Here is a 27,485-nt window from a genome sequence, read left to right on the forward strand (position 1 = left end):
AACACAGGAATGAAAGATGATCTGGCCCGGTGTGCTGCTTCCATCAACATAACACAGGAATGAAAGGTGATCTGGCCCGGTGTGCTGCTTCCCCCAACATAACACAGGAATGAAAGATGATCTGGCCCGGTGTGCTGCTTCCCTCAACATAACACAGGAATGAAAGATGATCTGGCCCGGTGTGCTGCTTCCATCAACATAACACAGGAATGAAAGATGATCTGGCCCGGTGTGCTGCTTCCATCAACATAACACAGGAATGAAAGGTGATCTGGCCCGGTGTGCTGCTTCCCCCAACATAACACAGGAATGAAAGGTGATCTGGCCCGGTGTGCTGCTTCCATCAACATAACACAGGAATGAAAGGTGATCTGGCCCGGTGTGCTGCTTCCCCCAACATAACACAGGAATGAAAGATGATCTGGCCCGGTGTGCTGCTTCCATCAACATAACACAGGAATGAAAGATGATCTGGCCCGGTGTGCTGCTTCCCTCAACATAACACAGGAATGAAAGATGATCTGGCCCGGTGTGCTGCTTCCCCCAACATAACACAGGAATGAAAGGTGATCTGGCCCGGTGTGCTGCTTCCCTCAACATAACACAGGAATGAAAGATGATCTGGCCCGGTGTGCTGCTTCTCCCAACATAACACAGGAATGAAAGGTGATCTGGCCCGGTGTGCTGCTTCCATCAACATAACACAGGAATGAAAGATGATCTGGCCCGGTGTGCTGCTTCCATCAACATAACACAGGAATGAAAGATGATCTGGCCCGGTGTGCTGCTTCCATCAACATAACACAGGAATGAAAGGTGTCGTGTCTTTACTATCATTAAATGAAGTATTACGCGATCAACTGATTAATCACGTAACTAATTAACTAGGAAGTCAGGGCACCAAGGAAAAATATTCAGATTACAAAGTTATCATTTCCTAAAATAACTTTCTTCGAATTAATGAATTATTTACTTTACCTCATGTTTGTCTCATTCCAAACGTCGTAAATTGTTGGTTATCTGCACGAACCCAGTCTTCACTATGAGTCATCCATACATCAATTGTCTTAAATCATTTATTTATTACTAACTAAGTAATTCACAGAAATGCATAAACAAACAAACAAACAAACAAGGTAAATGTAATGATAGGAGAATGTGCCCTAGTGGGCTACACCGGAAAGGCCCGGCGTCCTGCTTCCCTCACCATGACACAGGAATGAAAGGTGATCTGGCCCGGCGTCCTGCTTCCCTCACCATGACACAGGAATGAAAGGTGATCTGGCCAGGCATCCTGCTTCCCTCACCATGACACAGGAATGAAAGGTGATCTGGCCCGGTGTGCTGCTTCCATCAACATAACACAGGAATGAAAGGTGATCTGGCCCGGTGTGCTGCTTCCCCCAACATAACACAGGAATGAAAGATGATCTGGCCCGGTGTGCTGCTTCCCTCAACATAACACAGGAATGAAAGATGATCTGGCCCGGTGTGCTACTTCCATCAACATAACACAGGAATGAAAGATGATCTGGCCCGGTGTGCTGCTTCCATCAACATAACACAGGAATGAAAGGTGATCTGGCCCGGTGTGCTGCTTCCCCCAACATAACACAGGAATGAAAGGTGATCTGGCCCGGTGTGCTGCTTCCATCAACATAACACAGGAATGAAAGGTGATCTGGCCCGGTGTGCTGCTTCCCCCAACATAACACAGGAATGAAAGATGATCTGGCCCGGTGTGCTGCTTCCATCAACATAACACAGGAATGAAAGATGATCTGGCCCGGTGTGCTGCTTCCCTCAACATAACACAGGAATGAAAGATGATCTGGCCCGGTGTGCTGCTTCCCCCAACATAACACAGGAATGAAAGGTGATCTGGCCCGGTGTGCTGCTTCCCTCAACATAACACAGGAATGAAAGATGATCTGGCCCGGTGTGCTGCTTCTCCCAACATAACACAGGAATGAAAGGTGATCTGGCCCGGTGTGCTGCTTCCATCAACATAACACAGGAATGAAAGATGATCTGGCCCGGTGTGCTGCTTCCATCAACATAACACAGGAATGAAAGATGATCTGGCCCGGTGTGCTGCTTCCATCAACATAACACAGGAATGAAAGGTGTCGTGTCTTTACTATCATTAAATGAAGTATTACGCGATCAACTGATTAATCACGTAACTAATTAACTAGGAAGTCAGGGCACCAAGGAAAAATATTCAGATTACAAAGTTATCATTTCCTAAAATAACTTTCTTCGAATTAATGAATTATTTACTTTACCTCATGTTTGTCTCATTCCAAACGTCGTAAATTGTTGGTTATCTGCACGAACCCAGTCTTCACTATGAGTCATCCATACATCAATTGTCTTAAATCATTTATTTATTACTAACTAAGTAATTCACAGAAATGCATAAACAAACAAACAAACAAACAAGGTAAATGTAATGATAGGAGAATGTGCCCTAGTGGGCTACACCGGAAAGGCCCGGCGTCCTGCTTCCCTCACCATGACACAGGAATGAAAGGTGATCTGGCCCGGCGTCCTGCTTCCCTCACCATGACACAGGAATGAAAGGTGATCTGGCCAGGCATCCTGCTTCCCTCACCATGACACAGGAATGAAAGGTGATCTGGCCCGGCGTCCTGCTTATCTCACCATGACACAGGAATGAAAGGTGATCTGGCCGGCGTCCTGCTTCTCTCACAATGACACAGGAATGAAAGGTGATCTGGCCCGGCATCCTGCTTCCCTCAACATGACACAGGAATGGAGCTTCAACATTTCCTGTCCTCATCAATATAATTCATGGCACTTGGATAATCAGGCACAGCAATGAAACCCCTCTACCTCTCTCCTTATATATATTTATATCTCTGTATCTATTCCCCCCCCCTCTCTCTCTCTCTCTCTCAATTCAATTCAATTCAAGGGGCTTTATTGGCATGGGAAACATGTGTTAACATTGCCAAAGCAAGTGAGGTAGATAATAAACAAATTGAAATAAACAATAAACATGAACAATGTAAATAGTAAAGTGTGACTGTGTGTTTCCTTTCCTCAGGCCCCAGGTGACCCTAAGTCTGAGAGTTCCTCCACACTCTACACCCCTCTACCCAGAGGCTCTAGAGACGGCAAGAACCACAAAGGTAAAGAAAATGTCAAAAAACATGGTAGAGATGTTCTGTCCTCCCTATGTGATGACCTCTCTCTACTCCAGAGAGATCTCTCCTCCCTATGTGCTGACCTCTCTCTACTCCAGAGAGATCTCTCCTCCCTATGTGATGACCTCTCTCTACTCCAGAGAGATCTCTCCTCCCTATGTGCTGACCTCTCTCTACTCCAGAGAGATCTCTCCTCCCTATGTGCTGACCTCTCTCTACTCCAGAGAGATCTCTCCTCCCTATGTGATGACCTCTCTCTACTCCAGAGAGATCTCTCCTCCCTATGTGATGACCTCTCTCTACTCCAGAGAGATCTCTCCTCCCTATGTGATGACCTCTCTCTACTCCAGAGAGATCTCTCCTCCCTATGTGATGACCTCTCTCTACTCCAGAGAGATCTCTCCTCCCTATGTGATGACCTCTCTACTCCAGACACTGATCATAAAATGAGAATGAACAACTTCAGTACAGTGTATATTAATAGCCTTCATCTTAATGATGTTCATGAAAGGGAAAGCCCTTTGATAATGGAAACGAATATGCATGTTTTTCTTCTTATTGATTAACCGGAGTGAGAGAATAGTGGACTTTAGATTTCTATTAGATCATAGTCTGTCTTTTGTCATCTCTTCGAGTTGTTGATGAATGCTGAAGTGTATAATCTAGGTTGAAACTATTGATTTGATGTATGTGTAGGAGTGTGTATGTCAACCCTCCTTGATCTGGTGATGCTAGTCATTGATTATGTCTTATTCCAATCTAATGTGTGGAAGATTTTAACATGTACTGCATTTCTAAAGATGCCCCTGTTTTAGCAGAAAATATGTTTTTTATTATATTGATGGGAAGCATTTGCTATGCAATAACGTTAATATCAGAAGCATACATTTTTTATACATCTTTCTTACAGTAAATGATCATAATAAACATATCAGTGCGTAGGAACAGACAAAGAAACTATATTCCATTCTATTTGAAATGTGCTGGTGCTGCTATCTGTTCACCACCGCTGTGTTAGCTACAGGTCTAGGATCTTCATTTGATCACCCTGTTGTTGCAGGAAATGAAAACTTGTAGTGTGTTCAAGATTTAAAAAGGCTTCCAAAGTCAGTAGTTTCCTCTAAAATGTTAAATAGATTTTGCCTAACAATTTTTTTTCAAACCCTAGAAAAATGACAATTTTATTATAATCCACATAATGATTCACATTTCCTGTTGCTGCAAGATTATTTTCCTGCTGTGAGATACTGGTGAAATGAAGATCCTTCAACATGTAGCTGCAGTGGCCAGGGTTGTTTGTGTCTGTAGAGATGTTGTGTGAGCAACCCTGAGGCCATGGTACCAGACCTCACAGCAGGGTAGTAGCTTTAAGCATGCCCTTTATCTCTGCCATTCAAAACACTGCCGCTGTGATGCGCCCAACTCCATAGAGGGCCAGCTCAAGAGGTCAACAGTGAGCATCTCTCACACACACACACACACACACACACACACACACACACACACACACACACACAGACACACATGCACACGCACGTGCGCACAGACACACTTACTCACCCATGCACACACACACACTCCACCTCCCACCCAGTACCAAGGACAGATCAATTACACAGTGACTGACCAGCAGATTTCCTTGTGATGTAGAGAGAGGGAGAGAGAATCCCAAATGGCCCCCTATTCCTTTTATAGTGCACTACTGTTGACCAGGGCCCATAGGGAAACCCATAGGGACTAGGGTGCCATTTGGGACACAGCCAGAGAGAAACTATGCTTTGTGAACGTCAGGCAGGACAGGGAACAGTCCATTAAAAGGTGAGAGGATCTGACATGTGAGATATTTCTCCCTCCCTCCTAGGTCTGGGCCGTGGTGGGTCGAAAGTCACCATTTGTTATGTTTATGACGCTCTGCACCCTCCGATAACACAACTCTCATCTTTAACCCTCATCTCCTCTATAGGTCCCCCGCCTCAGTCCACCTCACTCCACCTCACTCCTTACAGCACGACAATGAATTGTGGTCCAGGGATGTGTGTCTGTGTTAGCACCTACATGGCCCTGGTCGATGGGATGTAGCTAGCAGGTCTGACAGCCCCATGTCGCTACAGAGATGCTCTCCCCCCCCACACACACACACACACACACACACACACACACACACACACACACACACACACACACACACACTCACACTCACACTCACACTCACACACACTCTCTCTCTCTCTCTCTACTGATGTTATAGGGGCCCCAGAGCCCAGCTGCCACTAGTAACTGCAGTCTAGAGCTCCAGTGAGGAGCCAGCGGTTGCAGGTCAGTGCCCAGGTGGAGAGCGGGGACACAGAGAGAGAGAGACACAGAGAGAGAGAGACACAGCGAGAGAGACACAGCGAGAGAGACACAGAGAGAGAGACACAGAGAGAGAGAGACACAGAGAGAGAGAGACACAGAGAGAACACAGAGAGAGAGACACAGTGAGAGAGACACAGCGAGAGAGACACAGCGAGAGAGACACAGCGAGAGAGACACAGCGAGAGAGACACAGAGAGAGAGACACAGAGAGAGAGACACAGAGAGAGAGACACAGAGAGAGAGACACAGAGAGAGAGACACAGAGAGAGACACAGAGAAAGAGAGACACAGAGAGAACACAGAGAGAGAGACAGCGAGAGAGACACAGCGAGAGAGACACAGCGAGAGAGACACAGCGAGAGAGACACAGAGAGAGAGAGACACAGCGAGAGAGACACAGAGAGAGAGACACAGAGAGAGAGAGAGAGAATAGAAAGAGTGAGCCTGGGAGACAATAGAGGAAGGGGGAGGAGAGAGGAAGCACGCTACTGACTAAAAACAAGAGGCTAGGAGAGGGAGTAAAGAGAGAGGGAGACTGTGGTGTCTTGGAGCAGTCCAGGATGACACAGAGTGGAGTAGAGTGACTAGTTTAGGAGAGAGTCCTGAGGAACAGAGTCCCTAGTAGAGGTCTTAGGGACCTCCTCTACTGTCAGCTCTGGTTTAAGCTCCCTGACAGGCTGGCAGTCCCAGATTTAAAGCACTCTTCTCGATGACACCTCATGTTTGGAGCAGAGCACTGTGTCAAAATGTGTCTCACCAGCAGAGTACATAACATTGTGCATTGTGAGAAGTCTCGGACTGAAGTTTGTCCTCACAACATACCTAATAGACAAGTAATTATTATTAAGTGCCTAATAATAAATACCTAAAGAGTTTAAATGGAGCATTACTTCATAATGACTTACTATAGGTAATATAGAATTATAATTAAACCTGTCAGACGTGCTTAGTAGTTTAACAACAACATGTCATTATCTGACAATAGAATGTTCTCAGAGATGGATCCCCAGTTTATTAGATGTCGTTATCTGTAGGCGTAAAACATGTACGACAACAACAACAACTCCTCCTGATGGAGCTATTTATGTACAGGACTCTATAGTTGAAATAAACCTTTTTTCTTCCTGTTAAAAGTTCTGATTCTCTACATATTTATATATGTCTTGGGCATCAGCCACGTGCCTTTAATGGACCAGACTGTTTGATGTGGTCCATTCTTCAACAGTGACAGGCCTAAATGAAAGGGATCCCAGTGTATGAACGGCTAAGTAGACAGAGAATAAACAAAGAGAAATGCCATAAGGCCTAGCTTAATGCTCTCATTCTGGGACTGCTTCCAGATGCTTAGTATGTATGTATTTTATATGGTGCACAACTGCTATTAAAACCCTGGAGGAAAGCAAGTCTTCAAAGCCTTCAAACCCTCTAACACACACACACACACACACTAATGACACCCATGGGACTTCTCACGTTTGCCTCGCAGTTCGCTTTTTTACACATGGGGGCGATTTGTGGCTCTACAGCGCTCAATAAACACACATATGTGCACGCTCGCAAACACACGCACACACCCACACACATACACATCCCATCCCTGGGAAAGCATCCAAACTAAGAGTAAACTGTTTTACAGTCGAGGCACAACAAATAAACAAACATCTGGAAGCGTTCAGAGCAGCAGAACCATTAGGGGGAGAGTTGGGTTTTGCCAAAACAGGGAAATGATGAGGAATGGGCTATCAGGCCCCGCTGGAGAGACAGGGGAGTGGCTAGATGACAGAGCTGTGGGTGAGAAGTGGAAGGGGGAGAGGAAGACAGAAAGGTGGGTGGGATAGAGTGAGGTAAGGGGATGGAAAGGAAGCGATGGAGGCGAGAGGGGTGTAGATATAAGGGACAAAGAGAGAGAGAGAGCAGAGAGAAGAGGGTAATCAGTACTGTAATTTAGGTGGGTAATCAGTACTGTCATTTAGGTGGGTAATCAGTACTGTATTTTAGATGGGTAATCAGTACTGTCATTTAGGTGGGTATTCAGTACTGTCATTTAGGTGGGTAATCAGTAATGTAATTTAGATGGGGGATCTTTACTGTAATTTAGGTGGGCAGTCAGTACTGTAATTTAGGTGGGTAATCAGTACTGTAATTTAGATGGGTGATCAGTACTGTATTTTAGGTGGGTGATCAGTACTGTATTTTAGGTGGGTGATCAGTACTGTATTTTAGGTGGGTGATCAGAGATACTTTTGGACATGTAGTGTTGTTGGACATATAGTATAGTTTTGGACATGTAGTGTTGTTGGACATATAGTATAGTTTTGGACATGTAGTGTTGTTGGACATATAGTATAGTTTTGGACATGTAGAAGTGTTGTTGGACATATAGTATAGTTTTGGACATGTAGTGTTGTTGGACATATAGTATAGTTTTGGACATGTAGTGTTGTTGGACATATAGTATAGTTTTGGACATGTAGAAGTGTTGTTGGACATATAGTATAGTTTTGGACATGTAGTGTTGTTGGACATATAGTATAGTTTTGGACATGTAGTGTTGTTGGACATATAGTATAGTTTTGGACATGTAGAAGTGTTGTTGAACATATAGTATAGTTTTGGACATGTAGTGTTGTTGGACATATAGTATAGTTTTGGACATGTAGTGTTGTTGGACATATAGTATAGTTTTGGACATGTAGTGTTGTTGAACATATAGTATTGTTTTGGACATGTAGTGTTGTTGGACATATAGTATTGTTTTGGACATGTAGTGTTGAACATATAGTATAGTTTTGGACATGTAGTGTTGTTGGACATATAGTATAGTTTTGGACATGTAGTGTTGTTGAACATATAGTATAGTTTTGGACATGTAGTGTTGTTGGACATATAGTATAGTTTTGGACATGTAGTGTTGTTGGACATATAGTATAGTTTTGGACATGTAGTGTTGAACATATAGTATAGTTTTGGACATGTAGTGTTGTTGGACATATAGTATAGTTTTGGACATGTAGAAGTGTTGTTGGACATATAGTATAGTTTTGGACATGTAGAAGTGTTGTTGAACATATAGTATAGTTTTGGACATGTAGTGTTGTTGAACATATAGTATTGTTTTGTACATGTAGAAGTGTTGTTGGACATATAGTATAGTTTTGGACATGTAGTGTTGTTGGACATATAGTATTGTTTTGGACATGTAGTGTTGTTGAACATATAGTATAGTTTTGGACATGTAGTGTTGTTGAACATATAGTATAGTTTTGGACATGTAGTGTTGTTGGACATATAGTATAGTTTTGGACATGTAGAAGTGTTGTTGAACATATAGTATAGTTTTGGACATGTAGTGTTGTTGGACATATAGTATAGTTTTGGACATGTAGAAGTGTTGTTGGACATATAGTATAGTTTTGGACATGTAGTGTTGTTGGACATATAGTATAGTTTTGGACATGTAGTGTTGTTGGACATATAGTATAGTTTTGGACATGTAGTGTTGTTGGACATATAGTATAGTTTTGGACATGTAGTGTTGTTGGACATATAGTATAGTTTTGGACATGTAGTGTTGTTGGACATATAGTATAGTTTTGGACATGTAGTGTTGTTGGACATATAGTATTGTTTTGGACATGTAGTGTTGTTGGACATATAGTATAGTTTTGGACATGTAGTGTTGTTGAACATATAGTATAGTTTTGGACATGTAGAAGTGTTGTTGGACATATAGTATAGTTTTGGACATGTAGTGTTGTTGGACATATAGTATTGTTTTGGACATGTAGTGTTGTTGAACATATAGTATAGTTTTGGACATGTAGTGTTGTTGGACATATAGTATAGTTTTGGACATGTAGTGTTGTTGAACATATAGTATAGTTTTGGACATGTAGTGTTGTTGGACATATAGTATAGTTTTGGACATGTAGTGTTGTTGGACATATAGTATAGTTTTGGACATGTAGAAGTGTTGTTGAACATATAGTATAGTTTTGGACATGTAGAAGTGTTGTTGAACATATAGTATAGTTTTGGACATGTAGTGTTGTTGAACATATAGTATTGTTTTGGACATGTAGAAGTGTTGTTGAACATATAGTATTGTTTTGGACATGTAGTGTTGTTGAACATATAGTATAGTTTTGGACATGTAGTGTTGTTGGACATATAGTATTGTTTTGGACATGTAGTGTTGTTGGACATATAGTATTGTTTTGGACATGTAGTGTTGTTGGACATATAGTATAGTTTTGGACATGTAGTGTTGTTGGACATATAGTATAGTTTTGGACATGTAGTGTTGTTGGACATATAGTATAGTTTTGGACATGTAGTGTTGTTGGACATATAGTATAGTTTTGGACATGTAGTGTTGTTGGACATATAGTATAGTTTTGGACATGTAGTGTTGTTGAACATATAGTATTGTTTTGGACATGTAGAAGTGTTGTGTGGACACCTCTTCAAATTAGTGGATTCGGCTATTTCAGCCACACCCGTTGCTGACAGGTGTATAAAATCGAGCACACAGCCTTGCAATCTCCAGAAATATAGGCAGTAGAATGGCCGTACTGAAGAGGTCAGTGACTTTCAACAAGTCAGTTCGTTCAATTTCTGCCCTGCTAGAGCCGCCCCAACTGTAAGTGCTGTTATTGTGAAGTGGAAATGTCTAGAAGCAACAACGGCTCAGCCGCGAAGTGGTAGGCCACACAAGCTAACAGAAGGGGAATTGCATAGTGCTGAATCCCGTAGCGCGTAGAAATACAGAGTTCCTAACTGCCTATGGAAGCAACATCAGCACAAGAACTGTTCCTTGGGACCTTCCTGAACTGAGCTTCCATGGCAGAGCAGCCTCACACAAGCCTAAGATCACCATGCGCAATGCCAAGCGTCGGCTGGAGTGGTGTAAAGCTCACCGCCATTGGACTCAAGTTTCACCATCTGGCAGTCCGACGGACGAATCTGGGTTTGACGGATGCCAGGAGAACGCTACCTGCCGGAATGCATAGTGCCATCTGTAAAGTTTGGTTGAGGAGAAATAATGGTCAGGGCCTGTTTTTCATTGTTCGGTCTAGGCCCCTGAGTTCCAGTAAAGGGAAATCTTAATGCTACAGCATACAATGACATTCTAGACAATTCTGGGCTTCCAAAAGTTTGGGCATGTCCCTTTCCTGTTTCAGCATGACAATGCCCCCATGCACAAAGCGAGGTCCATACAGAAATAGTTTGTCGAGGTCGGTGTGGAAGTTCTTGACTGGTCTGCACAGAGCCCTGTCTAACACCTTTGGGATGAATTGGAACGCCAACTGCGAGGCAGGCCTAATCGCCCAACATCAGTGCCCGACCTCACTAATGCTCTTTTGGCTGAATGGAAGCAAGTCCTGGTAGTAATGTTCCAACATCTAGTGGAAAGCCTTCCCATAATAGTGTAGGCTGTTATAGCAGCAAAGGGGGACCAACTGCAAATTAATGGCCATGATTTTGAAATGAGATGTTCCACAAGCAGGTGTCCATGTACTTTTTCCTCCCTCCGTCCATCCCTCCCTCTGTCCCTCCCTCGAACCCTCTGTCTCTCCCCTCCGTCCCTCTCCTCTCCGTCCCTCTGTCCCTCCCTCTCCTTCCCTCTCACCATCCCTCCCTCTGTCCCTCCCTCGAACCCTCTGTCTCTCCCCTCCGTCCCTCCCTCTCCCCTCCGTCCCTCTCCTCTCCGTCCCTCTGTCCCTCCCTCTCCTTCCCTCTCACCATCCCTCCCTCTGTCACTCCCTCCGTCCCGCCCTCCCTCCCTCTCTCCCTCCCTTTGTCCGTCCCACCCGCCCTGCCTACCTCCCTCCTTCCTCTCCCTCATTCCCCTCCCTTCCTTCCTCCCTCTCGCCCTTCATTATCAGACAGCTGGATAGGGTGGATCAGTAATGCTTGATAAATTGATATTGTTGAGGATGGATGAGTCATTATGAAGAGGGGCCCTGGGAAATTATCACTGTTTTTGCTATTTTGTTGTTGTTGGATAGGTAGCTTATGGCACCAGACTATGATTTAGCCGAACTCCATCTTTGTCTCAGAAGCAAAGGATGTATGTCTGTCACTAACATAGTTAAAATCCGAACCTTAGAATGAATGTGAATAGGCTGTCATGAGGTCTATTTACCACTAACTGCACGTTCAAACAAGCTCACTCATGATTCATCCTACACTCCTAGAAAAAAAGGTGCTATCCAAAAAGGGTTCTTCAGCTGCCCCCATTGAAGAAACAATTTCTGTTCCAGGTAGAACCCTTTGGAACCCAAAATAATTATATCTGGAACCAAAAAGAGTTCTAACTGGAACCAAAAAGGGCTAAACTACAGTGCCTTGCGAAAGTATTCGGCCCCCTTGAACTTTGCGACCTTTTGCCACATTTCAGGCTTCAAACATAAAGATATAAAACTGTATTTTTTTGTGAAGAATCAACAACAAGTGGGACACAATCATGAAGTGGAACGACATTTATTAGTTATATTTCAAACTTTTTTAACAAATCAAAAACTGAAAAATTGGGCGTGCAAAATTATTCAGCCCCTTTACTTTCAGTGCAGCAAACTCTCTCCAGAAGTTCAGTGAGGATCTCTGAATGATCCAATGTTGACCTAAATGACTAATGATGATAAATACAATCCACCTGTGTGTAATCAAGTCTCCGTATAAATGCACCTGCACTGTGATAGTCTCAGAGGTCCGTTAAAAGCGCAGAGAGCATCATGAAGAACAAGGAACACACCAGGCAGGTCCGAGATACTGTTGTGAAGAAGTTTAAAGCCGGATTTGGATACAAAAAGATTTCCCAAGCTTTAAACATCCCAAGGAGCACTGTGCAAGAGATAATATTGAAATGGAAGGAGTATCAGACCACTGCAAATCTACCAAGACCTGGCCGTCCCTCTAAACGTTCAGCTCATACAAGGAGAAGACTGATCAGAGATGCAGCCAAGAGGCCCATGATCACTCTGGATGAACTGCAGAGATCTACAGCTGAGGTGGGAGACTCTGTCCATAGGACAACAATCAGTCGTATATTGCACAAATCTGGCCTTTATGGAAGAGTGGCAAGAAGAAAGCCATTTCTTAAAGATATCCATGAAAAGCGTTGTTTAAAGTTTGCCACAAGCCACCTGGGAGACACACCAAACATGTGGAAGAAGGTGCTCTGGTCAGATGAAACCAAAATTGAACTTTTTGGCAACAATGCAAGACGTTATGTTTGGCGTAAAAGCAACACAGCTCATCACCCTGAACACACCATCCCCACTGTCAAACATGGTGGTGGCAGCATCATGGTTTGGGCCTGCTTTTCTTCAGCAGGGACAGGGAAGATGGTTAAAATTGATGGGAAGATGGATGGAGTCAAATACAGGACCATTCTGGAAGAAAACCTGATGGAGTCTGCAAAAGACCTGAGACTGGGACGGAGATTTGTCTTCCAACAAGACAATTATCCAAAACATAAAGCAAAATCTACAATGGAATGGTTCAAAAATAAACATATCCAGGTGTTAGAATGGCAAAGTCAAAGTCCAGACCTGAATCCAATCGAGAATCTGTGGAAAGAACTGAAAACTGCTGTTCACAAATGCTCTCCATCCAACCTCACTGAGCTCGAGCTCTTTTGCAAGGAGGAATGGGAAAAAAGTCTCTCGATGTGCAAAACTGATAGAGACATACCCCAAGCGACTTACAGCTGTAATCGCAGCAAAAGGTGGCGCTACAAAGTATTAACTTAAGGGGGCTGAATAATTTTGCACGCCCAATTTTTCAGTTTTTGATTTGTTAAAAAAGTTTGAAATATCCAATAAATGTCGTTCCACTTCATGATTGTGTCCCACTTGTTGTTGATTCTTCACAAAAAAATACAGTTTTATATCTTTATGTTTGAAGCCTGAAATGTGGCAAAAGGTCGCAAAGTTCAAGGGGGCCGAATACTTTCGCAAGGCACTGTATGGGGACAACTGCAGAGCCCCTTTGTAACCTCCTAAGAGTGTAGGTTAGTTAGACTTATGTGGGAAAGTCATTGATGCAACCGTCTTATTTGTCTCCATCATTTATACAACCGTCTTATTTGTCTCCATCATTGATATACCTGTCTTATTTCTGTCTATCATTTATACACCCATCTTATTTGTCTCCATCATTGATACAATCGTCTTATTTGGCTCCATCATTGATACAATCGTCTTATTTGTCTCCATCATTGATACAATCGTCTTATTTTTCTCCATCATTTATACAACCGTCTTATTTGTCTCCATCATTGATACAACCATCTTATTTGGCTCCATCATTTATACAACCGTCTTATTTGTCTCCATCATTGATACAACCTTCTTATTTGTCTCCATCATTGATACAACCATCTTATTTGTCTCTATCATTTATACACCTGTCTTATTTGTGTCTATCATTTATACAACTGTCTTATTTGTCTCCATCATTGATACAACTGTCTTATTTGTCTCCATCATTGATACAACCGTCTTATTTGTCTCCATCATTTATACACCTGTCTTATTTGTGTCTATCATTTATACAACTGTCTTATTTGTCTCCATCATTTATACAACCGTCTTATTTGTCTCCATTTATACAACCGTCTTATTTGTCTCCATCATTTATACAACTGTCTTATTTGTCTCCATAATTTATACAACCGTCTTATTTGTCTCCATCATTGATACAACCGTCTTATTTGTCTCCATCATTTATACAACCGTCTTATTTGTCTCCATAATTTATACAACCGTCTTATTTGTCTCCATCATTGATACAACCGTCTTATTTGTCTCCATCATTGATACAACCGTCTTATTTGTCTCCATCATTTATACAACCGTCCTACGTTTCTCTGAGTATGGAAATGTTTTCCATAAACCTGCGGTGAGGGAAGACAGAACACTCCTAGCAGGCCCTATTAAAGGTTCAGTATGTGGTCTCAGAGACATTTCCTTGTATCTTATAATGATTACAGCAGGACACTTTCCACCACTATGGAACAAAATCTGTTGTTCAAATGGGGAATATAAAGTGCCTTCAGAAAGTATTCAGACCCCTTGACTTTTACCAAATTTTGTTACATTGCAGCCTTATTCTAAAATCCTCAGCAATCTACACACAATACATACCCAATAATGACAACGCAAAAACAGTTTTTTAGAAATCTTAGCAAATGTATTAAACATAAAAAACACATACCTAATTTACATAAATATTCGGGCCCTTTGCTATGAGACTTGAAATTGAGCTCAGGTGCATCCTGTTTCCATGTTTCTACAACTTGATTGGAGTCCACCTGTGGTAAATTCAATTGATTGGACATAATTTGAAAAGGTCCTGTCTATGTAAGGTCTCACAGTTGACAGTGCATGTCAGAGCAAAAACCAAGCCATGAGGTCGAAGCAATTGTCCGTAGAGCTCCGAGACAGGATTGTGTCGAGGCACAGATCTGGGGAAGGGTACCAAAAAATGTCTGCAGCATTGAAAGTCCCCCAGAACACAGTGGCCTCCATCATTCTAAAATGGAAGAAGTTTGGAACCACCAAGACTCTTCTTAGAGCTGGTTGCCTGGCCAAACTATGCAAACGGGGGAGAAGGGCCTTAGTCTGGGAGGTGACCAAGAACCCGATACTCATTCTAACAGAGCTCTAGATTTCCTCTGTGGAGATGGGATAAACTTCTAGAAGGACACCCATCTCTACAGCACTCTACCAATCAGGCCTTTATGGTAGATTTGCCAGGTGGAAGCCACTCCTCAATAAAAGGCACATGACAGCCTGCTTAGAGTTTGTCAAATGGCACATTAAGACTCAGACCGAGAGAAACAAGATTCTCTGGTCTGATGAAACCAAGATTGAACTCTTTGGCCTGAATGCCAAGCATCACGCCTGGAGGTAACCTGGCACCATCCCTACAGTGAAGCATGGTGGTAGCAGCATCATGATGTGGGGATGTTTTTCAGCGGCAGCGAATGGGAGAGTAGTCAGGATTGAGGTAAAGATGAACGGAGCAAAGAATAGAGAAATCCTTGATGAAAATCTGCTCCAGAGCACTCAGTACCTCAGACTGGGGCGATGGTTTACCTTCCAACAGGACAACGACCCTAAGCACACAGCAAAGAAAAGGCAGGCGTGGCATTGGGACAAGTCTCTGAATGTCCTTGAGTGGCCCAGTAAGAGCCAGGACTTGAATCTGATCAAACATCTCTGGAGAGACCTGAAAATAGCTGTGCAGCATCACTCCCCATCCAACCTGACAGAGCTTGAGAGGATCTGCAGAGAAGAATGGGAGAAACTCCCCAAATACAGGGGTGCCAAGCTTGTAGCTGTAATTGCTGCCAAAGGTGGTTCAACAAATTACTGAGTAGAGGGGCTGAATACTTACAGTTGAAGTCGGAAGTTTACATACACCTTAGCCAAATACATTTAAACTCAGTTTTTCACAATTCCTGACATTTAAGCTGAGTAAAAATACCTCGTCTTAGGTCAGTTAGGATCACCACTTTATTTTAAGAATGTGAAATGTGAGAATAATAGTAGAGAGAATGATTTATTTAATATTTTATTTATTTCATCACATTCCCAGTGGGTCAGAAGTTTACATACACTCAATGAGTATTTGGTAGCATTGCCTTTAAACTGTTTAACTTGGGTCAAACGTTTCAGGTAGCCTTCCACAAGCTTCCCACAATAAGTTGGTGAATTTTGGCCCATTCCTCCTGACAGAGCTGGTGTAACTGAGTCAGGTTTGAAGGTCTCCTTGCTCGCACACACTTGTTCAGTTCTGCCCACATATTTTCTATAGGATTGAGGTCAGGGCTTTGTGATGGCCACTCCAACTTGACTTTGTTGTCCTTAAGCCATAACTTTGTAAGCATGATTGGGGTCATTGTCCATTTGGAAGACCCATTTGCGACCAAGCTTTAACTTCCTGATGATGTCTTGAGATGTTGCTTCAATATATCCACATAATTTTCCTTCCGCCTCATGATGGCATCTATTTTGTGAAGTGCACCAGTCCCTCCTGCAGCAAAGCACCCCCACAACATGATGCTGCCACCCCCGTGCTTCACGGTTGGGATGGTGTTCTTCAGCTTGCAAGCCTCCCCCTTTTCCTCAAAATATAAAGATGGTCATTATGGCCAAACAGTTCTATTTTTGTTTCATCAGACCAGAGGACATTTCTCCAAAAAGTACAATATATGTGCAGTTGCAAACTATAGTCTTTTTTATGGTGGTTTTGGAGCAGTGGCTTCTTCCTTGCTGAGTGGCCTTTCAAGTAATATCGATATAGGACTCGTTTTAGTGTGGATATAGATACTTCTGTAACTGTTTCTTCCAGCATCTTCACATAGTCCTTTGCTGTTGTTCTGGGATTGATTTGTACTTTTCGCACCAAAGTAAGTTAATCTCTTGGAGACTGAATGCGTCTCCTTCCTGAGCGGTATGACGGATGCGTCTGTCCCATAGTGTTTATACTTGTGTACTATTGTTTGTACAGAAGAAGGTGGTACCTTCAGGCGTTTGGAAATTGCTCCCAATGATGAACCAGATTTGTGGAAGTCTACAATTTTTTTTCTGAGGTCTTGGCTGATTTCTTTTGATTTTCCCATCATGTCAAGCAAAGAGGCACTGAGTTTGAAGGAAGGCCCTGAAATACATCCACAGGTACACCTCCAATTGACTCAAATTATATCAATTAACCTATCAGAGGCTTCTAAAGCTATGACATAATTTTCTCGAATTTTCCAAGCTGTTTAAAGGCACTGTCAACTTCTGTGTATGTAAGCTTCTGACCTACTGGAATTGTGATACAGTGAGTGAAATGATCTTTCTGTAAACAATTGTTGGAAAAATAACTTGTGTCATGCACAAAGTAGATGTCCTAACCGACTTGCCAAAACTATAGTTTGTTAATAAGAAATTTGTGGAGTTGTTGAAAAACGAGTTTTAATGACTCCAACCTAAGTGTATGTAAACTTCTGACTTCAACTGTATGTAAATGTGATATTGCAGTTTTTATTTGTAAAACATTTGCAAACATTTATCGAAACCTATTTTTGCTGTATATGCATTATATGTGTAGATTGATGAGGGGAAGAAAACAATTTAATAAATGTTAGAATAAGGATGCAACGTTACAAAATGTGGAAAAAGTCAAGTGGTCTGAATACTTCCCGAAGGCACTGTATGAGGAATATGGAAGGAGCATAGAGAATGACCCTTACTATTCAAACCACACAACACCGATCCTGCTGCTGGAGGAAGTTTATGGATGACCTAGGCTCCCCTTGGAGCAAAAGTGTTTAAGTCAAGTCAGTCCACTGTGTATGTCTATTGCAAGGCATCCAGACATAGGTTTACAGTAGGCCCTACAGTACACACTGTATGTGAATTTTAGGTACTGTATACTACTGTATACTGTATAGTATCATGAAGGCCTTAAGGACGGTATTAAGGAGAGAGTAATACCACACACTGAAACGAAACTGCCTGAACTGTAGTTCTTGAGCACATGTCAATTCAGTGTAGTTCTGCTTTTGGTCTTGTGTCTATTATAATCAAGTAGGTGATAAATACAATAATGTGGACATCAACCTTTTGGCGGTCTGAGATCCTACAGACTAAACACTTCCTTAATGATGTGTAACTGGATAATGACTATGCAGAATGACAAGTGAAGTTATCCACACATTGCTACAGTATCATCCTCCAACAACGATGTTGACTGAGGTTGCCTCTATGGGTAACACACTGACACACTCTGACAATGTAAAATCATATTGCTTTAATCGCCAGAAATGAGTTCATAAAAGTCTCTCACAAGTACTTGTCACTAAGTCTTATATCCTTTGAGGTGTTTGCCAGTTTGTGCAGCTGATGAGGTGCTAAAGATCAGTTTTAAAGCCATTAGAGATATGGATATAACATGGGCCTATAACTCACAACACAGGGATGTAATGAGCTCTCATAAAGAAAGAAATAGCCATCGTGATCACTTATTTCCACCTTCCAGCTACACTTAGAATGGATGCCAAGAATATATAATGGGCGAACAGGGCTGATTCCTTTCCCCAGAAAAATCCTGTGTATTAATAACTTTGGTTTTTTTGATGTAGTGTACCGTCATGTGCTTTTGATTTCCAAAACGAGTTTCTGTGGGTTAATGTTTTAATGATCTGGAGTCAGCATATATGGGACTTTGTTTGGGTCCTTAACCAATAACCAGGTTTTTAGGCATTTAAATCATATACAGTAGGTCTATTTTCTTGCTGCGAGAATCATGTTTGTATTCCTATTCCGTGTAGGTTTGTTTTCACTTTGCTGCCACTGTCTCCTTTCCAATTTTTTATCTGGTTCCAGGTTTCGATTGAATACATATCATTAGGGTCTATTTGTGTTCTGTGACGCACAGCTTCACACACAGAGAGCAGCTGCCAGTCATGTATATCTGCTATCCCTCTGTGGTATATCTACTGTCCTTCTGTGGTATATCTGCTATCCCTCTGTGGTATATCTACTGTCCTTCTGTGGTATATCATCTGTCCCTCTGTGGTACATCTACTGTCCCTCTGTGGTATATCTGCTATCCCTCTGTGGTATATCTACTGTCCCTCTGTGGTATATCTACTGTCCCTCTGTGGTATATCTACTGTCCTTCTGTGGTATATCTGCTGTCCCTCTGTGGTGTATTTTCTGTCCCTCTGTGGTATATCTACTGTCCCTCTGTGGTATATCTACTGTCCCTCTGTGGTATATCTACTGTCCCTCTGTGGTATATCTACTGTCCCTCTGTGGTATATCTACTGTCCCTCTGTGGTATATCTACTGTCCCTCTGTGGTATATCTGCTGTCCTTCTGTGGTATATATTTACTGTCTCTCTGTGGTATATCTGCTGTCCTTCTGTGGTATATATTTACTGTCTCTCTGTGGTATATCTGCTGTCCCTCTGTGGTATATATTTACTGTCTCTCTGTGGTATATCTGCTGTCCCTCTGTGAGGCGTGGCTCTGTTGCCTTTATCGTGGGGATGTGATGTGATCTTATTCCTCCCAGCAGTGGATTGGCTCTGCAACATGAATACCCATTAGTGCTGTGCTATGGAGATGGATGAGAGGAGGGAGAGTGAGGGGGAAGCGGGCATCGCAATCCCTCACCACACGTCCAAAACACACGACACTCCTCTGTCCTCTCCTCACCTGAGAAATGATGATGAGATTTCATTTTTGGAGGCAGGCCTTGAATATCGCTGTTATTATCCAGGAGAAAACTGGAACTCAATGGGATTGCATCCCACATTACAACCTGTTCCCAATTTAATGCACTACTTTTGAACAGGGCTCATATGGCTCTGGTAAAAAAGGGAGTGCACTATATATGGATTAAGGTGCCATTTGGGACGCAGGCTGGAACTCACAGGACATTCTTTCTCTCTGTAAGAGATGAGGAGGCTGGGGCTCGGCTAGATTAAAACCTTAACTTCATTGACAGTTTCAACTGCTGAACTCTGCCATGGCATGCAGCTTTAAACTGCTTTGAGATCGCTGCCTTCCACCAAGTGTCATTCTCTTTCAGTTTGTGGATGGCACCCCCCTCTCTCTCTTTCCTTCTGAATAATTCTGTTTGTGCTAGGTTTGGGGGAAATGTCGGTGACACTATTGTTTTTTACCTTGCTGTTTGATGTAGTCGAACGAGTCTCTTGAGGTGCCTAGTTCTGAAAACTGAAGTTGAAAGTATACAGGTATAACTTCAAGTGGAAAGATGACACCATCAAGTTGTGTGTCAAGATTATTTGGGATTTCATTTACAATATATTTGTAAAAATAATTCTCACTTATAATAATATAAAAGTAAATGTTTTTCCTTTATGATATTTCCTTTTAAGACGTGTTTAAGTCAAGTGGAAGATGTGCTGAATTTGTTGTGACTAAAACACAATAAACAACAATAAACAGTTTAGAGAACAAATGAAATGTTTCATTCCAGAAACTGTTATGACTGTTATGAGCAGTGTTGGAACACCCATCCTCCTAAATATTTACCTTCCGTGACCATTACAGACAAGCCCATGTGATTTACCATGACAATGACTATTGGACACACTCAGTTAGTCTTATACAAGCCCAACACTGGTAACGGTGAAACGATACCCAGGCATCTACTGAGAAACTGTCAGTGAGATAGACAGACAAGGACATGAATTCATGTCAACCCAGGCCCAATCCACTCTGCAGTAACATCCCTGTGGTTCCTCTGAACCTGGCCCAGTTCCTGGTATTACTGGTCAGCCTCAGTCTCAGTGATATTGAATAGACAGAATATAAATCTAATGGATAGGCCACATTGCTGTTAGAAACCGTCTCTCAAAGCTGATTGCTAACGCATGTCAAACTATTATTCATGTTCCACCGTGATTTGTGACCGTGCCCAGAGGACATTTGAGATGTGGTCTAGTGTTTCCCAGTACTACTTCTAGTCCCTGCCAGAAGTTAGCTAGCGCAGGTCTGCAGCGGTTTTCTCTCCCCGGTTTGGCAACAGAGGAGTCCATCAGGGTAATGAATGGCGGTGGACGCTAGCCAGATATTTATACGGCAGGATCGATGGGTCCTCCAGTTTCTCCTTTGTGAAGGGGATGGCATAGTGTGTAGTGTGAGCCGGTGTAATGTTCTTTCTACCATTCACAAAGAGGATGAAGAGCTTCTAATGTTTTGGTAGTTGCTAGGTTACTTGTCACGCTGAAAGGACAGAGGATTCAGTGAACTCTGATAGCATTATTAAAGCCATCCTAAAACTAGGTCATTGGAAAATAATCTTTATGTAGAGATGTTCATCACATAAAACAGCTATGATGAGTATGTGAGTTAGAAATGATCAAATAGAATTTCATTTTGTGTTGCCTGATTTGTCTTAATGAACTGTGAATTCATTCAGAGTTAACATGTTCTACATTAATTGAGTACTACTTCTCAATCACACTCACTAAACACTTAAAACACTCAGCCACAGCATCTTTAGTTTAGCGACACACACACATCTTTAGTTTAGGACACCCATACACACACAAACACACTAGCACGCACGCACGAACGAACACACACACAACCACCATTCCCAGCTCAGTCTCAGTGTTCCAGAGCTAATGTGGTGGAAGGAGCTCAACTCATCTGTCAATTACCATTGGGCCGTTGTCATTGGGACGTTGTCTAAACTGCTTTTCTCTCTGGCTGGTGAATCCAGTGATTTATTGTTAACTGGCCATGGCTTCAATATACAATCAGCAAATACTAAGCTGTGATGTCTGAACACAAACTATGGTGGGAGTATCAGCATAGCTCACATTAACTGCTGTGTGGATTATTCATTGCATCAGGGGCGATGTGAAATCCTCGTTGGGACCCGTTGCCTTGGAAAGAGAGGTGGTCCATCATCTCCTGGATGGATGCAAGGGGAGCTAAAAATGCTAAATATCTTAGCCTGTATTTGTGCTTGGCTCTCCTACTTAACAAATCAGAGGTGTGTCTTATTTGAATAGCCAATCACAATGTCAATGTCTATAGAGGTTGTGTGGTCAAATGAAGTGCTTGAGGTATTATTAATGTCTTGGATTAGAATATGTAGCTTGAGTTAAAGGAGGAATTAGCAGGTCTTTCATAATAACCAATGTCAACATACCTGCTTCACCAGAACGAAGAGAGAGCAAAGTCAGTCCAATGGTACAGCATCCAAAACAACCTTTTAATCTGTCACAACGACTCGCTGACTAAATGGCTTTAAACAAAAGGAACAGGTTTCCCCGTCACTTTAATACGAGCAGACAAGTTATTTTACTGTCATAATTTGATTGGTAGATCGTTTCTGACATGTCATGTGGCTGCGAGATGATTGGGTTGACGTCTGAGTCATTTAGGTCAGATGGTTGAATTTATTTCAGATTGATTTTTAACGAGTGCTTTTCACCTCTGCTAAGGATGCATTTCCTTTTCAAAAACCAAACCTTCTGATTGACCTCAATGATGTATGAGCCAGTAGACAATACATGATACCTGCATTTAAAGGGACACTTTGTCACTTTTTAACCACCATATTCATGTGTCAACATGTGAAAACAGCTGCATTTGGTGGCTTGGAAATCACAGTGCGGTGAGTCAAGCTACCAGCAATCTTAACCAGTAACTGCTAAAACAAAAAGTGATATATACTGTAACTGAAAGTCAGGAAAATAATAATGACTTTAGGGGTATTATAGGGACCTAAGTATGGAATGATATGAGCACTTCTGAAGGCCTGGATACAATTCACAGGGGGTAGCCTCCTGAGAAAGATCAAAAACCCTCTTTCCACTTGACACCATTAATCCAGTGCTAACTGGCAACCCTCAGGAGCCTGGTTCAGTTGTTTCTCCTCTAGCTACGTCCGAGGACTCCAGGGTGAACCCTGATTCAGGGGTAATCGGATGGCGGTGGAAAAGTGAAAATGGCATGAAATTAGATTAATTGGAGTGAACACGCATGCATGTCTCGCTGGGTGGTGGTCTTTTGTTTCCGCACTCTGACCCTGAGATGTGGATGGCTTCAGGATATGACTCTGGGCTGGGCTGGCCTGGCATGTGTATTTAATGCCTTTTGACACTTGTATCGACAGAAAGAAAAATGAACACCACATATTTTTTCATACATAGACTTCCACCAGGTATAAGTTAAATACTATTATCTTGAGCTTTTCAGAGTACTATCAGAAGACATTCACAATATAAAATGATCTATTATGTGTTTTCAGAGAGCGCGATGCGCTGCGTTGGTACTGGAGCGGGCAGGCAGTAGATCTTAATGGAGGCTCTGAGAGGAGGATATGAAGATAACCTTGAGGAGAGAGAACAGAACCTCAAGGCCTTCCCTTACTGCCTGTCACTATCACTAACCCACTGTGACATCTTGGTCCAGAATCTTGGCCCAGGAACTGCTCAAGTCACTGATACACAAACAGCTGATATCCACTGAACTTTAAACAGTACTTTGAGGCAGCGCCCTAGCATTTGTTTCTATCCAGTTTTTGTTTTTTTCTTTCTCAGATAGAGCAGGTCATCCATTGTGTTGTGCTACAGTTATTTTGTTGTTACTATTAGCTGTTTTGGCTAAGCTGTCTCCAAGCGCCTACAGGATACAAATGAAGCGATCTAAGGTATCAGCGTTGTGATGTGCGCTCGATAATATTTTACTTAATTCATTCCAATGCCCTGAGCTGATATCCATCCCCTACATACCACATACCACAGCTGGGGCTTGCTGGTCCAGCCAAGCACACAATATCCTGTGTGCTCTGAAACATGTACCATTACAATTAGCGCTGTCAGGTCCTAGCCCTACAACCCTCATGTAGATAATATGAAAAGATGTCTTCAGAACCACCTTACATGCTCAATATTTCTCCCCTTATGAAGATTACACGTCAATAAAGTCATTGAGTCCCAGGGTGTGTGGCAAGTAAAGATTATGGTTATTGGACTTATTGGACAGGTGGGCAGTGATGAACCAGGGTTATAATTCTAGCTGTCAGGGGATGTGCAGGGGGCTGGGGACAGTAAGGTAATGTGCAGGGGGCTGAGGACAGTAAGGTAATGTGCAGGGGGCTGAGGACAGTAAGGTAATGTGCAGGGGGCTGAGGACAGTAAGGTAATGTGCAGGGGGCTGGGGACAGTAAGGTAATGTGCAGGGGGCTGAGGACAGTAAGGGGATGTGCAGGGGGCTGGGGACAGTAAGGGGATGTCAGGGGCCGAGGACAGTAAGGGGATGTGCAGGGGGCTGAGGACAGTAAGGTAATGTGCAGGGGGCTGAGGACAGTAAGGTAATGTGCAGGGGGCTGAGGACAGTAAGGTAATGTGCAGGGGGCTGGGGACAGTAAGGTAATGTGCAGGGGGCTGAGGACAGTAAGGTAATGTGCAGGGGGCTGAGGACAGTAAGGTAATGTGCAGGGGGCTGAGGACAGTAAGGGGATGTGCAGGGGCTGGGGACAGTAAGGGGATGTGCAGGGGGCTGGGGACAGTAAGGTAATGTGCAGGGGGCTGAGGACAGTAAGGGGATGTGCAGGGGGCTGAGGACTGTAAGGTGATGTCAGGGGCTGAAGACAGTAAGATGATGTCAGGGGCTGAGGACAGTAATGGGATGTGCAGGGGGCTGAGGACAGTAAGGTAATGTGCAGGGGGCTGAGGACAGTAAGGTAATGTGCAGGGGGCTGAGGACAGTAAGGCAATGTGCAGGGGGCTGGGGACAGTAAGGTAATGTGCAGGGGGCTGAGGACAGTAAGGGGATGTGCAGGGGCTGAGGACAGTAAGGTAATGTGCAGGGGGCCGAGGACAGTAAGGGGATGTCATGGGCTGAGGACAGTAAGGTGATGTCAGGGGCTGAGCACAGTAAGGTGATGTCAGGGGCTGAGCACAGTAAGGTGATGTCAGGGGTAGGGAGAGAGGGAGGATGTCAGGGGTAGGGAGAGAGGGATAATGTAGGGAGAGAGGGAGGATGTCAGGGGTAGGGAGAGAGGGAGGATGTCAGGGGTAGGGAGAGAGGGAGGATATCAGGGGTAGGGAGAGAGGGAGGATATCAGGGGTAGGGGAGAGAGGGAGGATGTCGGGTAGGGAGAGAGGGAGGATGTAGGGAGAGAGGGAAGATGTCAGGGGTAGGAAGAGAGGGAGGATGTCAGGAGTAGGGAGAGAGGGAGAATGTATGGAGAGAGGGAGGATGTCAGGGGTAGGGAGAGAGGGAGGATGTCAGGGGTAGGGAGAGAGGGAGAATGTATGGAGAGAGGGAGGATGTCAGGGGTAGGGAGAGAGGGAGGATGTCAGGGGTAGGGAGAGAAGTAGGATGTCAGGCAGGGGTAGGCAGAGAGGGAGGATGTCAGGGGTAGGGATAGAGGGAGGATTTCAGGGGTAGGGAGAGGGAGGATTTCAGGGCTAGGGAGAGAGGGAGGATGTCAGGGGTAGGGAGAGAAGGAGGATGTCAGGCAGGGGTAGGGAGAGAGTGAGGATGTCTGGGGTAGGGAGAGAGGGAGGATTTCAGTGGTAGGGAGAAAGGGAGGATTAAAGGAGAGAGGGAGAATGTCAAGGGTAGGGAGAGAGGGAGAATGTCAGGGGTAGGGAGAGAGGGAGGATTTCAGGGGTAGGGAGAGAAGCAGGATGTCAGGCAGGGGTAGGGAGAGAGGGAGGATGTCCGGGGTAGGGAGAGAGGGAGGATGTAAGGAGAGAGGGAGAATGTCAGGGGTAGGGAGAGAGCGAGGATTTCAGGGGTAGGGGGAGAAGGAGGATGTCAGGGAATAAGAGGGGGCGAGACGGAGGGAGGGCAGAATTTAATAGAAAGAGAGAGGGGGAGTAAGGAGAAGAGGAGAGTCACAGTGAGGGACAGATAGACAGTTAATCATACCTCAATCCCTCCATCCTTCTCTTCCCTGCATACGGAGGGGGGATATGTCATGTAAATCAAGAGGAGTAGGGTAACAGTAAAGCTATGTGTGGGTACGGCAAGGCCAGGGGGAGGGAGATACACACCACAACCCTACTAGCACCTGTCCTTCCCATTGGCTGTTTTCCTTCTTTACAATCCCTGTCATAGTGTGGCGTGTGGTTCCCCTTTGATTCCAGACAACATGCAACATCACTTCGTTTCTGCTTACAGTATATAACTAGCTTTTTTCAAAGATGCAGCATCACCAATTAGTTTTGTAAAAGATTTTCAGCAAAGGATTTCTTGTTCAATTACAATTGGAATTTTTGCCATATAAACAAATCAGATGTTTATGATTGTAATATTTTGTTATAAGTCATAATGTGATGTGCTCATATGAAATATAGCAATATAGATACGATGTGCTATGTAGAATACAATTGTCAGTAAATCACCCATCCCTAACACCGTGCTTTGACCATGAATACAAGGGACAGAGGAAATGAGAGGTGAAAATGAGAGAGTGGTCAACAGAGTGGTCTGACAAACAGAGTTACATACCGGTTAACTGACACAAGAGAAAGAGCGACAAAGAGGAGGGCCCATGTTAAAGGATATTTTACCATGTCCTTTTGTATTAGGCCTGGAGATTGATCTCTTCCAGTCAGATGAAGGCCTGATGTGAGTGATCCAAGCCCTCCATCGTTGTGACACACTGCTCTCAGCTAACACTCATCCGTGTTGATGGGCACACCCTGCGCCACAAGGGCCCTGGCTGGCCAACTCCAACCAACCTTCTCCCTCTCTCTCTCTCTTTCTCTTTCTCCATCATCCCTTGTTCTTTTATTTCCCTCTCTCTCCACTGTTTTCTATGCCAACATTCCCTCTCTCCATCTCTCCCTCTCTTTCTTCCTCATCCCTTCTTCTTTTATTTCTAGCCCCCTCTCTCCCCTGTTATCCCCATCTCCCATGGTTTCTGTCACCGTGTCATGTCGGATCAGTGTTTGGCGAGCCAGCCAGGAAGTATTGGGAGCCCCAGGTAGAGAGCTGCCTACCAGGCGTCAGGATCACAGCTGAAATGAGGATAATAATGATAGGGTCCTAGGGTGGTAGCCGTGGCAACAGTGGCACAGACAGGCCAGTAACTTAGCAGCACCAGGAAGTGGATTAATAAGTGTTGTGTTGGGTGTCTGGAGGGCCAGAGGAGAGGATGAAGGAGCTAACTGATGCATGGCCCCTTATGTCCCCATCGGTGAGGCAGGTGCTGCCAGTCGGCGGTCCAGGGCTCGATGTGTCCTTGGGGGACTGTTTCCAGCACCAGCCACACGTCAGATTACTATTGATATATGTCACCGTGGAGGTGGCGAGGCGGTTTCAGGGCAGCAGCTGGTAATTGATGTCTGACCAGCAGAGAGAGAGAGATGTGGTTGTAGGATGAAGTGAGCTGGCTGACAGGCAGGGATCTGAGAGGGAGAAGTCAGACAGAAGCCTTTGAAAGGTGGTT

The 27,485-nt window shown here is 43.7% G+C and overlaps 1 protein-coding gene across 1 annotated transcript in view; it reads left to right on the forward strand.

Moving 5' to 3' along the window:
- Positions 1-27,485, forward strand: part of LOC110530624 (leucine-rich melanocyte differentiation-associated protein) — a 431,978-nt gene that overhangs the window by 382,773 nt on the left and 21,720 nt on the right. The window contains exon 6 of the mRNA XM_036986902.2: positions 3,074-3,158. Coding sequence (XP_036842797.1) covers positions 3,074-3,158 — 85 coding nt within the window. The remainder of the gene's footprint in view (positions 1-3,073; positions 3,159-27,485) is intronic.

Source organism: Oncorhynchus mykiss, chromosome 1 (assembly GCF_057628025.1).
Source record: "Oncorhynchus mykiss isolate SJ-2025 chromosome 1, ASM5762802v1, whole genome shotgun sequence".
Taxonomy (NCBI): domain Eukaryota; kingdom Metazoa; phylum Chordata; class Actinopteri; order Salmoniformes; family Salmonidae; genus Oncorhynchus; species Oncorhynchus mykiss.